General features: G+C 52.9%; 1 protein-coding gene across 1 annotated transcript; it reads right to left on the minus strand.

Annotated features, from left to right (window-relative positions):
- Positions 1–6,814: 6,814 nt before the first annotated feature.
- NODAL (nodal growth differentiation factor) lies at positions 6,815–12,169 on the minus strand. Its single transcript, XM_024214236.2, has 3 exons — positions 11,857–12,169; positions 7,942–8,762; positions 6,815–6,967 (listed from the first exon to the last, which is right to left on the minus strand). The coding sequence occupies exons 1-3, from the start codon at positions 12,167–12,169 to the stop codon at positions 6,815–6,817; spliced, it is 1,287 nt and encodes a 428-aa protein (XP_024070004.2).
- Between the last annotated feature and the right edge of the window lie 646 nt (positions 12,170–12,815).

Raw genomic sequence — 12,815 nt, forward strand, 5'->3', positions numbered from 1 at the left:
GGCGGCAGGTCCTTCCCTCCGGGAGGGACTGAGGGACCCGCCGCCGAATTGCTGGACGTGCCGCCCCTCTCCGTTGGCCGCCTCAAGCACCTGCTTGCTGCGCTGGTGCCTGGAGCCGGCCCTGCTTGTGGGACTTAGTAGCAGAACCTTTCATGAGCACTAACCGTGCACGCCCCAGGCCAGCAGCTGCAGAGCCTGCATTCTGGTCAGGATGGAGAACTGCAGGCTAGGAGCTGAGGTTGTGGATACCGCAGCTTGGATCAAACTTCAACTTGGGTGCGATTCAGCCTGACCCAGAGCTGCACCCACACCCAGTTGGGGATAGAGCCAAGCAGGGGCTCTCTCCCCTTCAGGAATCAAACAGTGGAACCTGTGCTATGCACCATTCCCCTTGCTCAAACCCTAGTCGAAAGCAGCCAAGTGGTTTCCAGCACAGTTTTGTTCCTCTTTTAGTTAAAGACCCACTGGCCCATTCGGCTGGTCCCTGGATGGGCGCTCAAGGCAGATTTCACTGTGCTGTGAAGAGACTTTAAAGGAGTCATGCCCCCTCCACCCAACTTCAGCACATTTTGGTTGATTTATTTATTTATTCATTTCAGGCCCCAATTCTACCCTCAGATGCTTAGAGTAGCACCATGAGGTCCAGTGGTGCCAGGTGCAGAAGGTACACATCATGAGAAACAGACAGTAAGTTCATCAGGGCAGGGACTAAATAGAGAAGACCGGGAGGGAGGGGAACCTGAGGCACAGAGCAGGGAAGTGACTTGCCCAAGGTTGCACAGCAGGTCACTGGCAGAACAAGGAACCGAACACAAGCCTCCTGGCTTCTAGCCCAGGGCCCTACCCACTCGCCCGCCCTGCCTCTTATGGGTGATGGGCCTGTGCTTTGCACTGAGTTCAGCGAGAGTCCTGGTCAGGCACGCAGAGGCAGGACTTGCCCTTCACAAGGGGCACTGACCTCAGAACACAGAGACGTGGCTACTGCATGAAAGGCAGGGAACACAATAACTGGCACTGCCAATGGAAACGGCCCGGGCACGTAGGGTCCAGAGGCCAGAACGTGCCTGGTCTCACTGCACTGCTGTTCTTCCCAACAAAAGCCTCGTCCCTGCGTTTCTCCTTAACACAGCAAATGTATATTGGGCTGATGCTCACAGGGGCTGCAAAGCTTTTTGCTAACAAAGATTAGGTCCCCATTCATAGCGCAAGCCCCAGAGCTCTATGCCCTTAAGTAGGCACCATGCATAGCAAGATCAATGAGATTTTATCCTGAGTCTCCTGGCGTTTGATGTTCTTCTTAAAGCCCTGGCTCCCGGAGTTGTAGGAGAGTCTCGGCTTTCAAAGTACCCACGCGAAACCTTGGAAATGCAACCCTTCAAGGCTCAACATTGAGAAGGCAAAAAGAGCCCCCAGGTTCCTGGTTTGTTTTTTAAACCAGCCTTGTAATTTTGGGGGCGTCTGACTCACGCTTGGCATTAGCACAGTGCAAGGCTTTCCCCCTTTTCGGAGCAGTTTAATGGCTCCTGCAAATGACCCTCAAGTGGCTTGTTAATTACTGGCGGGTCTCAGCAGGACATGCCATCTGAATATGTAAGCAGCGCTGGTGATCAATGCCAGGAGGAGGGCCTCTGCTGTGAGAACCAGACGCGCTTTGTTTATCCCTGGGCTTGGATGTGGATTGGAGTTAATCAGGCCAAAGCCCATGCTGGGGGATGTGGGATCCTCATGCTGCTGGGGCTCTGCAGCGGGGAGGGGACTCGGGAAGGGCTTCTCGACCTCTGCTCCAACACCAGACATGCTTGGCCTCTCCTGGGAGCCATCCCAGAATCCTTCGGGCTTGCTCTTCGGGGGCGCCATGAGCACTGGCTCTGTGGTGTGGGGGAGAGGGGTGCTCTGAGCATGACCAGCAGCAAGGGGACAGGAACCTGCATGCGCTCATCACCATTCCCATGGGGGTGGCATGATTTGCACCCCTAGAGAGGGCGTCCAGCTCTCGGAGGGAATGCATGACAGGGCTGGGCCAGGCCAGCAATCAGGGCAGGGAGGAGGGGTCCCCCAGGCCCTGTGCAGATGGTGAGGGAAGCACGAGTCACATGGGTAGCAAACTTCCCCAAAGTCAGACAGCCCTTCAGTAACAGGCGGGACACCTTGAGCAAGGAGAAACACAGGGCTGGAGAACAGGGATTGCTGGGAATGAGCCAGGTTAGGCTGTGGGCTAGTCTCCCCTGGGGCGTGGGGAAGGTCCCGTTGCTCCGGATACTTTCAGCTAGACTGGACAAGGCACTAGCAAGTGGGGAATGCCTTGCCCTGTCCTGGGGATGGGCTAGGTGGGACCTGTCCAGCCAGGAAATGCAGTCGGGCTTCGCCAGCTGAGCCTGTTGGAAATGTGACCTTCTCCTAGTCGTGATGTGGCTTCTGTTATCTCTTACTTCCCTGATCCTTAAAACGGGGGGAGACCCTGGCCCTGGAGCAATGTCACAGGGGCAGGGGGCTGCTGGAGACTTATTGACAAGGGACAGATGGGCTCGAGGAATGCTGTACAGTAAAGCTGGCTGCCACCAAGGGCCGCCCCCCCCCACCTCCAGAATCAGGTCAGGACCAGCCTGTGCATGGAGGGAGAAACCTCTCCCTTCCACTCTCTGCAATCCAAATGCTGTGCTCTTCTCTACCAAACCACTCACAGGAGGTGTCATTCTCCATACCTTACCCAGAGAGAAACTGAGGCCTGGTGCGAGGCAGTGACTCGCCCGAGGACCTGCAACATGCAGTTCAGCCCCTTGTATGTATGCATAATGACATGATTGCATGCTATGCTTTCCCTCGGCCCCTGGCCCCGTTCAGGGCACAGGACGGACCTGCTCGGGGTTGTGTCCTGGTTGTGTAGTGAATAGTAGTGCCCTAGGAGTCTGGCTGCAGCTCCAGCACTCCTTGGGAGTGGGGTGGGGCTTTCTCTTGTTACACAAACCTCCACATCCCCACTACCCAAAAGGTCCCAGAGGTGAGACTGAAGGACATGGCTAAATTGTGTAACTGGGGGGGAATCTCTTCCTTGTTTTTAAGATGGGGGAGAAAAGCAAGAGAGAGAGACCCATTTAGCTCTTCCCATCCCAGAAGGGAGGTGTTTCACAAGCTTTGTCCTCCAATGAGAGGCAATCTATGAATTCTCCTGACTCATTCTCATACCACCATGCGCATGTCCCCCTTCATTGGGCTGCTTGGTAGTCTTTCACAAAGCCTGTCTAACTATGTCATGCCTCAGCTATCAGAGTGTCCTGCTCAAATGCACTCATGTGCGCACAGGCACATATTATTTGTTTAATCAAAGGGGCCCAAATGCCACCTCACCATCTTCTGGGACCTGAGAAGTAGGAAGGAAGCCAGTGAAAGTCTCCCACCATCACCACCATTCACTCCCTCTGGAATCTCAAGCAAGCCAATCACACCCCCAAGCAGGGCTGTTTGGAGCTTGTTGGGAAGTTGATATTTTCCCCCATGAAAATTGTATGATGAAAACAAAACATTTTTCGTTTTTGTCAAAAATTGCCTTTGAATTTTTTGGGCTTTTCATCAAAAAATGGAAACGCTTTTTTTTTCTGCAGTGTTTGACAATGGAAATGTTGGGTTCTGTGGGTTGGTTTGGTTTTTTTCCCACAACATGACAACCAAAATAATTTTTTCTACAAAAATGTCCATTTGGTTGCAAAAGCTGTTTTCTGTCCCCACAAAAAATGTGTTGATGGAAAAATTTTGCCCAGCTCTATGGTATTGCAGGCTGCTGATGGATCGAATGATTTCAGCATGGACACATTGGCCCTACCCTCAGCTGGTTTGCCTTCCTTGATCCTTTTCTTTCCCTGGGCTAAGCTGGTTCCCCGTCATAAGTTAGAGCAGTCTGAGGACTGTTCTAGTTTCCAGTGGCTGCCGGGGGCCCGAAGGCCAGCAGCTGGGGAGCTAACAGAGTGGGCAGAACCCTGGTTTGGCCGTTCCCAAGGCAGGATTTCAGAGGAGCTGTCTCTGGGTGGACAATACCTGGCCGCACTCGCTGCTTGGCTTTGGAGTTCATTAGTTTGGGTATGTTTGAGAGCATGAATGGCTTTGCAGAGCCAGCCTGCCTCTGGGGTGAGCGCTCAGCCCTGCCACACAAGAGACAAATCGTTGGGGTCCAATCCACCCTCCCCAAGATCCCACTGGGGGGAAATCAGAGCTCCTCGTATTCTGCTGTGGGGAGTCAGCCCCTGGCACTTTGTGGCTTGCACAGTTGCCAACTTTCACGGGGTAAATAAGCACCCCGACTTTCACAATAAGCCAAAAATCAAGCTAATCCCATTTCAAAACAAGGCCGAAACAAACCAATCCCTAAGAACCCCAACACTCTATGTGACTAGATCCCCCCGGCGTGCAGTCTGGGACTGTGGTGGGCCTGCTGTGCACCCCTGACTCTCTCCCACCCTTGCCCCTGCTTCCCCCCTCCCCCTTTGCCCCTGCTTCCCAGGAGCCAATCAAAAAGAAGCAACAAGCTACAGGCCAAACAAGCAACAAGCTACAAGCCAAAAACTAGCCAACAGGCAACTCACAAGCCAATTAAGCCAAAAATAAGCCCAATTTCTGCGTTTTTTTTCCATGGGTTTGGCCTGTCTGGTGGCTTGATCCTGCATGGTGCTGAGGGCCCCCCGCTGCTGCTCAGGAATGTTCAGTGCCTTGGCAGGAACAAGCGTTTGCTGCTTTGCCACCAGGGACTGGAGCAGTGCCCCGAGCTCAGTGGTGCTGAGTGGTAAGGGATTCCCTCTGCCACAGGAGCACCCCTCCCCAGGAGGCCTTGAAGCACAGAGGCAGTACAGGGAGAATGTGTGTGGGGATGGGGGAGGTATAATGGAGATTAAAGCCAAAGAAGCAATTGCAACGGTGAAAACAAAGCACGATACTGGAATATGCCAGGGACCATTTTATTTAAATATGTCAGTTCGTTTATTGGTCAATAATACAACAAAAGACCTTTTATTGTGGATCTAGTCATTTAATCATAGTGTAGTTATCATGGCTTTAACACCGTGAGTTAGATTTTAGAGATAAAGGGATACTGAAAAAGCTGGAAGCATGAGCTGAGCTGAGATCTTTCACTCTATTTTTCCTAGAGGAGTCAGGTCCGTGCCAATCCAGACCTCTGCACCTCCATGATACTCACAACAAGTTTGCTTGCCAATAGCAACCCTCTTGCTGTCTCTGATTACTAGTGAGCCCTGCAGGGGTTGAGAGGAAGGATGGTCTTGTGGTTAAGTTGTTGGCTAGGGCTCAGGAGGCCTGGGTTTAAATCCTGAGACTGTTCCAGAATCCCCGTGTGACCTTGGACAAGCCAGTGAATTGCTCTGTGCCTCAGTTTCCCATCTGTACAGTGAGGATAACAATAGTTCCTTTCTGCCACCCTTGTCTGTTTAGATTGTAAACTCTTCAGGGCAGGGAGTATCTGTGTATGTACAGCACCTGGCACGATGGGGTTCCAATCTGTGTACCCAGTTACCCAGTGTAATACTAATTATAAAAAGAATGCCGTCTGTTCATTGTGTCTAAATTACCGAGACTGCTTTGAAAATCTCAACCATTAGTGTGATTAAATATTAAGACAAACGCCTGTGCCTCTCCTCTCAGCCAGACTGTAACGGGCCAGAACATTTATCACACGTGGAAGAAAAACAAATAGCATTTGCAATGTTTAACAATAGTGAACAGTAACAAAGGAGACAGAGCTAGTGGCATTCTCAATGGCTCTGTCCATTCCAAGGTCAAATTCTGCTCTCTGCCTCCTGGGTGCCTCCGCTGGGAGGTGCGGTTCTGTCACTGAGAGCAGAATTTGGCTCCTAATGTTTTTGCAAGAGATGCTTCACATTGAAAATCCTGCAGACTAGAGCCGTTTCCCAGTGCAGTGTCTAGCAATACAGACACCGAAAGGAAACAGTGCTTTCACAACCCCTGAGGACAAGGGCAGAGCAGATAACGCTTATTGGTTTGGTTTTTACAAATAATACAGCATGTAGAAAAGGGAAAGCCCATACAAAGGAAAGTAACTAGCACGCTGCATTTTTTTTTTGCTGGAAAACTGTTTTGTGCAAAAAAAATCCCCAGCTCTAGTTAGCAGTTCTGCCTCCCCTCTAGGTGCTCTGACCTCCCCCTCTTTGTGAATTACATGGTTCTCTTGGTGACCATGCACAGAACAAACTCCTTGTGCACTACTGTGAAAGTAGCGATAAAAATCTCTTGGCCTATATGCACGAAATATAGATCTATGTATTTACAACATTCACAGAACATTCTGAAGAGCTATTTACACCTGAGTGAGTACGTTTTGCTGGCCAGCATTGGCCCAGTTCGGACAAAGCTGTGGCGGGGTTGCCAGGGGAAGGAAACGTCCACGAAATTCCCCTTGCAGAGCTTGTCTTCCCAGATTCGCCGATCAGGGTGGGGTTTAATGTCAAGGAGGGTGTTGTGCATTTCCCACAGCCCTGCCTTTATCCTCCTCAGTCTTCTTCTCAGCCTTCTCTAGTGAGGGCTGCATGGAAAGGCCAGGTCAGAATCCCAAGAGGACAGCACCACGCGGGCAGCTTGATCCCCGCCATGCATTAATCGGTGGGTGGGTGATGACCTGAGCCTTTGTCCTTATAAGCACTTAGACTTCAAATCCTTGGGGATTGGTTCCTGGCTGCACAGGGCTTATTCCCTGCCACCCCCAGGGTGGGACGAGCCTTGAGTCCCATGTTGGTAGCCTGGCCATGCTCATCACTGAGCTGCAGGATCTCTGTCACCCAGAGGAGAAGAGCTTGCTTCAGTTGCAGCCACATTCCTCGATGATCATGTCTTCATGGTGGCGGAGGACGACTTCCCCTTTCTCATAGTACAGCATGGAGAGGGGGCTCATCTTGACTGGAGCACAGGCTGGACAGGGCACCCGGTTGGGCTGGTACAGCTTCAGCAAACTCTGTTGGGAAAGGGGAAGGCGTTAGTCACCTGGCTTGTACCAATGCAGCCTGTGGCCAAGGTTTACCAACAAGTCTAGTGACTGTGGGTGCCCCACTTGAGACCCCTTACAGAGGCCTGATTCTCAGAAAGTGCTGAGCACCCCCCCCCCGGGAATCCGGCCCTGGCAAGTCCTCTCTAGCCGTGCACCCAAAATCACTAGTCCCTTTGGAAAACGGCCAGTCCTGGTAGCACACACAAGCTCCAACCATGAACCAGGACCCCCCTTGTGCAAGGTGCTGTACAAACAGAACAAAAGCTGCTCCCTGCCCCCAAATAGTCCTTGTTCTGTGAGTAGCCCTGCTGAAATCGGTGAGGTCACTCCTAGAGCACGGTACCCACTCAACAGCAGTATGGGTGGCCCTTAAATAGCCTGGATGCACCAATGTTCCCAGGATAGGACCTGCTGCAGGTAAAGGAGCCAACCCTTGCACAGAACCCCATTGGCTGCAGGGCCTGACTGATATTCCTGTGGCACGAAGGAGCTGCTTTCAGGGTGATGCTTAGGCCAGCGGATAGCAACTGCTTGAGAACCTCCCCGTCACCCCAGTCTTAATTCACCCCAATGTGTTCAGGTGGCAGAAGCCCTGTGCCCTGAGACATTTTAAAACCAGACTAAACCATACACTAAAAAGCATAGGGGCCAATCCTGCAGTGGCTTTAGGATGGGAACGGGGACATGGACTGTGGACTTAATGGGTCCTTCCCGTTTCGAATGTCTCTGGTTCTAGGATGCTGTGGTTGGCTTAGCAGCTCACGTGAAACAGAACTTGGGAAACTGCCCACTATTCTTTGTGTTTCACTGTAATCTCCATGCGCATCAGACCACACCCTGCACAGAGCCAGGGGACAGCTCATCCCGTAGTGCTGGGGGGCAGTTCAGGGAACCTCTGCAGGAAACCTCTGCTCTAGCAGAGAGCAAGAGGCCTCATTTACCTGAATATATGCATGGTTAGTTGGTTTGAAGGTCTCATCCACGGGCGCTGGGCACTCTCCCTCACACCGGTAGGCGTTGTACTTCTTGGGGTAGACGATCCAGCTTCCCCAGCCGGTCTGCTCAAAGTTCACGATCATATCTACCCTCCTGCACAGAGACCTGCCTTCCTCCCCAAGGCCCGGGGTGGAGAGGTCGGCCATTTTAATCCTTTGCCTCTCCTGCTTGTTCCGGCGGTGCCGGCGGTTCCCCAGCTCTTTGGCAGCGTTGTCAATCATGACATGCTTGGAGGTCTCCGCAGTTCTGATGAGGGTGGATGCCCGGGAGGGCTCTGCTGAAGGTTTATCTTTGGAGAAGACAACCAGCAGGACCTTGTCTGTCACACCATGGGACACGGCTGGCTCCGCCTTGCTGGAGCCACTGGAATTCTGCACACCCGTCGATCCAGTGGCATTGCTGTCTGACCCGGTCCTCTCCTCCCTCTCCTGCCCCTGGGAGCCCTGAGCATCTGCATGCTTCCCATTGCCGGAGGCCACCCCTTGGTGGAGCCAGGACTGAAGCAAGCTGGTGATGTTGAACACTCTCCAGGAGGAGTGGCTGACAGCAGGACTGCTGGTGAAGGTGCCCAGGAAGAGCCTGTCCACGCGGGTCTGGTTGCCCTGGTGCTTGCGCTCGTGGCTGTGGTAGATGTCCACCGTCACATTGTGGGACTGGGGGAAGGACGGCAGGCGGACCCGCAGCTCGGCCAGCCTCACCTCATGGCTGCCGGAGATGGAGGTCATGTCGAAAGAGAGAGTCCAGTGATCCCCAGCCTGGAGAGAACCTGCAAGAGACCAACACAGTGCCAGAGGTGAGGGACCTGCCCAGCACAAAGCATTCGCCCCACAGCCCTTTCTGGGGACTGTAAAGAATCCAGGGGTTGCCCACGGGGCACTGGTACTGCAGTGAGGGGCGGGCAGAGCTGCAATGCCCCCAGGAGAGCACTGGGGGGCACAATGCCTCCTGGAGCTTCTGGGGGTGCAGCTGCTCTGTGCCTGCTCACACAGTCCCTCCCCCCCCCATGCCCACGAAGTCTAGTCCTGCTGCTTGGTGCAGGGGGGAGCAGAGCAATGGGCCAGGCCTGGGGGAGCAGGCCTCTCGCTGTCACAGTGGTCATGTCCCCCAGGTGTGGGATGCTTTGCCCCATTCCAATGGATCTCCCCCAGTCTGGACCCAGATTTACCCCCCTACTCCCGACATGTGGAGTCGTATCTTGTTTATTGGTTTAATTTGCTAGGGCTGGGTTCTGCCTGGCCTCCCAGGGTGGCACAGCGGGTAGGGGCAGAGGGGGCAAGGAGCCTTCTCCACCTTGTTTACATGGGCCAGGGAGAACTGCCGCTCTGTGCTGGGTGAGAGAGCACAGGCCCCAGCTCCATTCTTCACCCCGAGGCACCAGCCACCTTGCCTGGCCTTCACACAGGAGAGCATGCTGCCCCTCACTAGGGGAGGTAGGAATAGACCCACAGCATCTGCACCCCGCATGGCGCCAAGAGATATCTGCCTAGTGCTGGCCCTGGGGCACTGCAGTGCCACCCTGTCCTGGCCTCGCTGGGGGCTGGGCCTTGGTGGTCCTGGCCAGCCCTTTTCTATAGTATGTATTTAGATGTACCGCTCTCTAAAGGCACAAAGCCAACCCTCCCTGGGCCAAATGAGCTACGAAGTGACGCAGCAGCTTCCCCAGAGCCAGGAAATACGGCAGGAATGAACCCCAAACTGCACCGTCCCTTACCCCACCAATACCAGCCCCGCAGCAGCAGCTGAGGCCTTGGCTACACGTGTAGTCGCGCAGCCAGCGCTGCGAGAGCTCTCTCGCAGCGCTGCAAGTACTCCACCTCTCCGAGGGGAATAGCTTGCAGCGCTGCAGGCTCTGATTACACTGGCGCTTTACAGCGCTGCACTCGCTGCGCTCGGGGGGGGGGCGTTTTCACACCCCTGAGCGCAGCAAGTTGCAGCGCTGTACAGCGCCAGTGTAGCCAAGGCCTGAGGGTTTAATGCACCCCACTAGTGCAGTCTAATACTAAATGATGGTCATACCCCCAGCAAGAGGGGCAGATCTAATCCTATGCCCTCTGCTCTACAGGAGGTCAAACTGCGACTCCTCCCCATATCCACCAGCTGCTTCTCCCAGCATCCCTTCCACCTTACCCCAACTGAGCTGCAGCCAGCTTGCCCTGACCCGGGCTCCAGTCTCTACTGAGCACTGATTAACACAGTCCTGCAGTTAATGAGGGCTGGGGGTTCAAGGAACCTCTAAGGGAATGAGTGGTCAAAATCTCATTACAAATCAATGGGATTGTGGCTTCTAATTCACTTAGACACCTTTGAAAATCCCAGCCTAAGTAGTTTCCTTTTGTTGGGTTGTTTGAAAATGTAAAGCACCATAGCATCCACCAATCAGCCAGGCGAGGCTTCGAGATCCCATTCATTCCCATAGGATCCGAGTGCTGCATAAATACCTACTTCTCACCTAGTGCTTTTCATCAGTCGTTCTCAAAACCCTTTGCAAAGGGGATGGGGAAACTGAGGCACAGAGCAGTAACGTGACTTGCCCACGGTCACTCAGCAGAGCAGTGGCAGAGCTGGGACTAGAGCGGAGTCCTTGCCCAGGGGTCTAGCTTCTACCCCACACTGCCTCCCGATAGAATTGTTCATTAATGCTGTTCATGCTGTTGCTATTGGGTAAAATTTGCAAATTTTACCCAAGTGACTTAGGGTAGGTGCTTTTGAAAAAGCTCCCTGTTGTCAGTTATTTACAGCATTAACAATATAAAGTCATGCGACTTAAGAGTGGAGAAAACAGGAATTATGCTGATGGGAAGAAGCCCCACCCTTATTCCAAAGCACTAGAATAAGGTTTGCCAGGGCGTCTGTTTCCTTCCTTCTAGTAACTTTGCTAGGTGGTTGGTTATTTAAAACTTTCCTGGATCTGGCCATGCTTGCTTCTGCAGCTATTTTAAAGGCTTTGCTTGTCATCATACAGTCTTTGTTCAGAATCTGAGGCCACTGCCGCTGCAGTCGGCAGGCCGAGGGCTCCCATGAATGGAGTGAGAAATGCAATGCCCACCTGTGTGCTAAGGCTTTGAAAACTGCCTTGTGAATTAGACAGTCTGCTCCCTTCGCCTTCCCCAGGGGCTGTTCTCCTTGCTGTGTCCACGTTCCCCTTTGCATCCAATAAGCAGTTAGTTAAAATCACTGCACTCTGCCCCTAAATACTGCAATAGCACCCAGATTCTACAGCCTGAGACGACACTGGCGTGTTGAAGGGCACTAGCCAATCTCCCTGATCCCACGCTGGCCTTTGGCAGGCTAAGGAAGGGAACTACTCCTCTGTACAAAGATTTGCCTTTCCAAATAACCTGCCAGCCAAAGTTTGGATACCAAGGGCAACACCTTAGCTTTTCAACCACTGGCAGGGGAAGCCAGGGCAAGCCTCCTCCCACTGCAGAGTTCAGGATCCAGGCTCAGGACTGATCCCTTCAGAGCAAGACACCCCCACCCCGCCTCCTCCATCCACGGTTCTCTCCCTCTCTCCCCCCACATGCCACCCGTTAACAAAACAGCAACTGGCTATTGCCCAAGCTTGTTCCTGCCAGATGTCAAAACAGTACAGATGTGGATTGGGTCCCCATGGGGTCCCTGCTTCACAGACGTCTGGGGTCCCAATCCACAAAAGCAATGGATAGAAGCACTGGAATAGCCAAGGCCCTACAGGGAAGAGTCTGATAAGCAGCAATCAGTCAATGAGGTACTGACAAACCTGAGGGCTCAACCCCCATCACCGTATTGCTGCTGCTGAGCCAGGTCCTAGGGCAAGCTAGAAACACAGGGAAGGAAGAAAGGAAAAAAAGAAAGAAAAAGAATAAATGAACATCACCTACTTCTAGCCACGAGGCTTAAGACTGAGTCAGATTCCTGCAGTGCTGATGTCTCCATGGTGGGCTGTCCCAGGTGATTCCCAATGACCAGAGATCTGTACAGCTGCATCATGTACAACGGGTACCGGAGAGCAGGGTGTGGGTGCCGGAAGCCACGGACTGTAGACAAATTCTTTAGCCCTGGGCTAGGTCCTGCTGTATGTAACTGCTGCTCATCCTTCTGCTGTGAGACCCCGGTCAGCTCTGATGTGCCCAGCTGCATGAGGATGAGAGCCCAACACACCAGCTCCAAGCCACACATGTTCCTGGGTGGCATAGCTGCTGCTGCTCTCTGAACTAAGCTTCTTACACTTCCCTCTGGCTCCTTTCAACACCCGGAGCTGTCTGGCTCTCCGAGTGTCTTTCCTCTTCACTGCTGCACTATATACCTGAGGCTCCCTGAGCAGGCTCTAGCCTGCAACCCTTTGATGTCAACACTCCCTCCATCCTGAGTCCAGAGCTGTCAAACCTTCTACAGTCTCCACATGGTCCCTATTCTTATGCAACCCCTCCCTCTAATGAGGAAGTGATGGGAAGACACACAGAGCAGGTGATTAATTACCTCTCAAAACTCTTCCCCATTATGCATTGGCCCAAACTGGAATGTGGCCTGAGTGATCATTTCCCAAGGGCCTGAGAATGGTCAGATCCTGAAATTCCCCTTCATCCTGGTGCATTTGCTGGTGGCTTCTACTTTTACACTTTGCCCAGAGAGAGGGAATCTGGATTTGGGTGGCAATGTCTCTGCTTGTTAGAAGCTCATGATTTTAGTCTGGGTGATTGCTGTGTGACACTTGTGAAAAGGGGGCTGTGGAGGTGAAGGGTGAATTGTTTTATTTGGGACACTTTGCAGTGCAATAAGTGCAAAATAAAGTTATTTAGAGCATGGAAACAGGCTGGCTGCTTTTAACAGCAGCAAACTG

Source organism: Terrapene carolina, unplaced genomic scaffold (genome assembly GCF_002925995.2).
Source record: "Terrapene carolina triunguis isolate 2854851 unplaced genomic scaffold, T_m_triunguis-2.0 Scaffold53, whole genome shotgun sequence".
In the NCBI taxonomy this organism is placed as follows: Eukaryota; Metazoa; Chordata; order Testudines; family Emydidae; genus Terrapene; species Terrapene triunguis.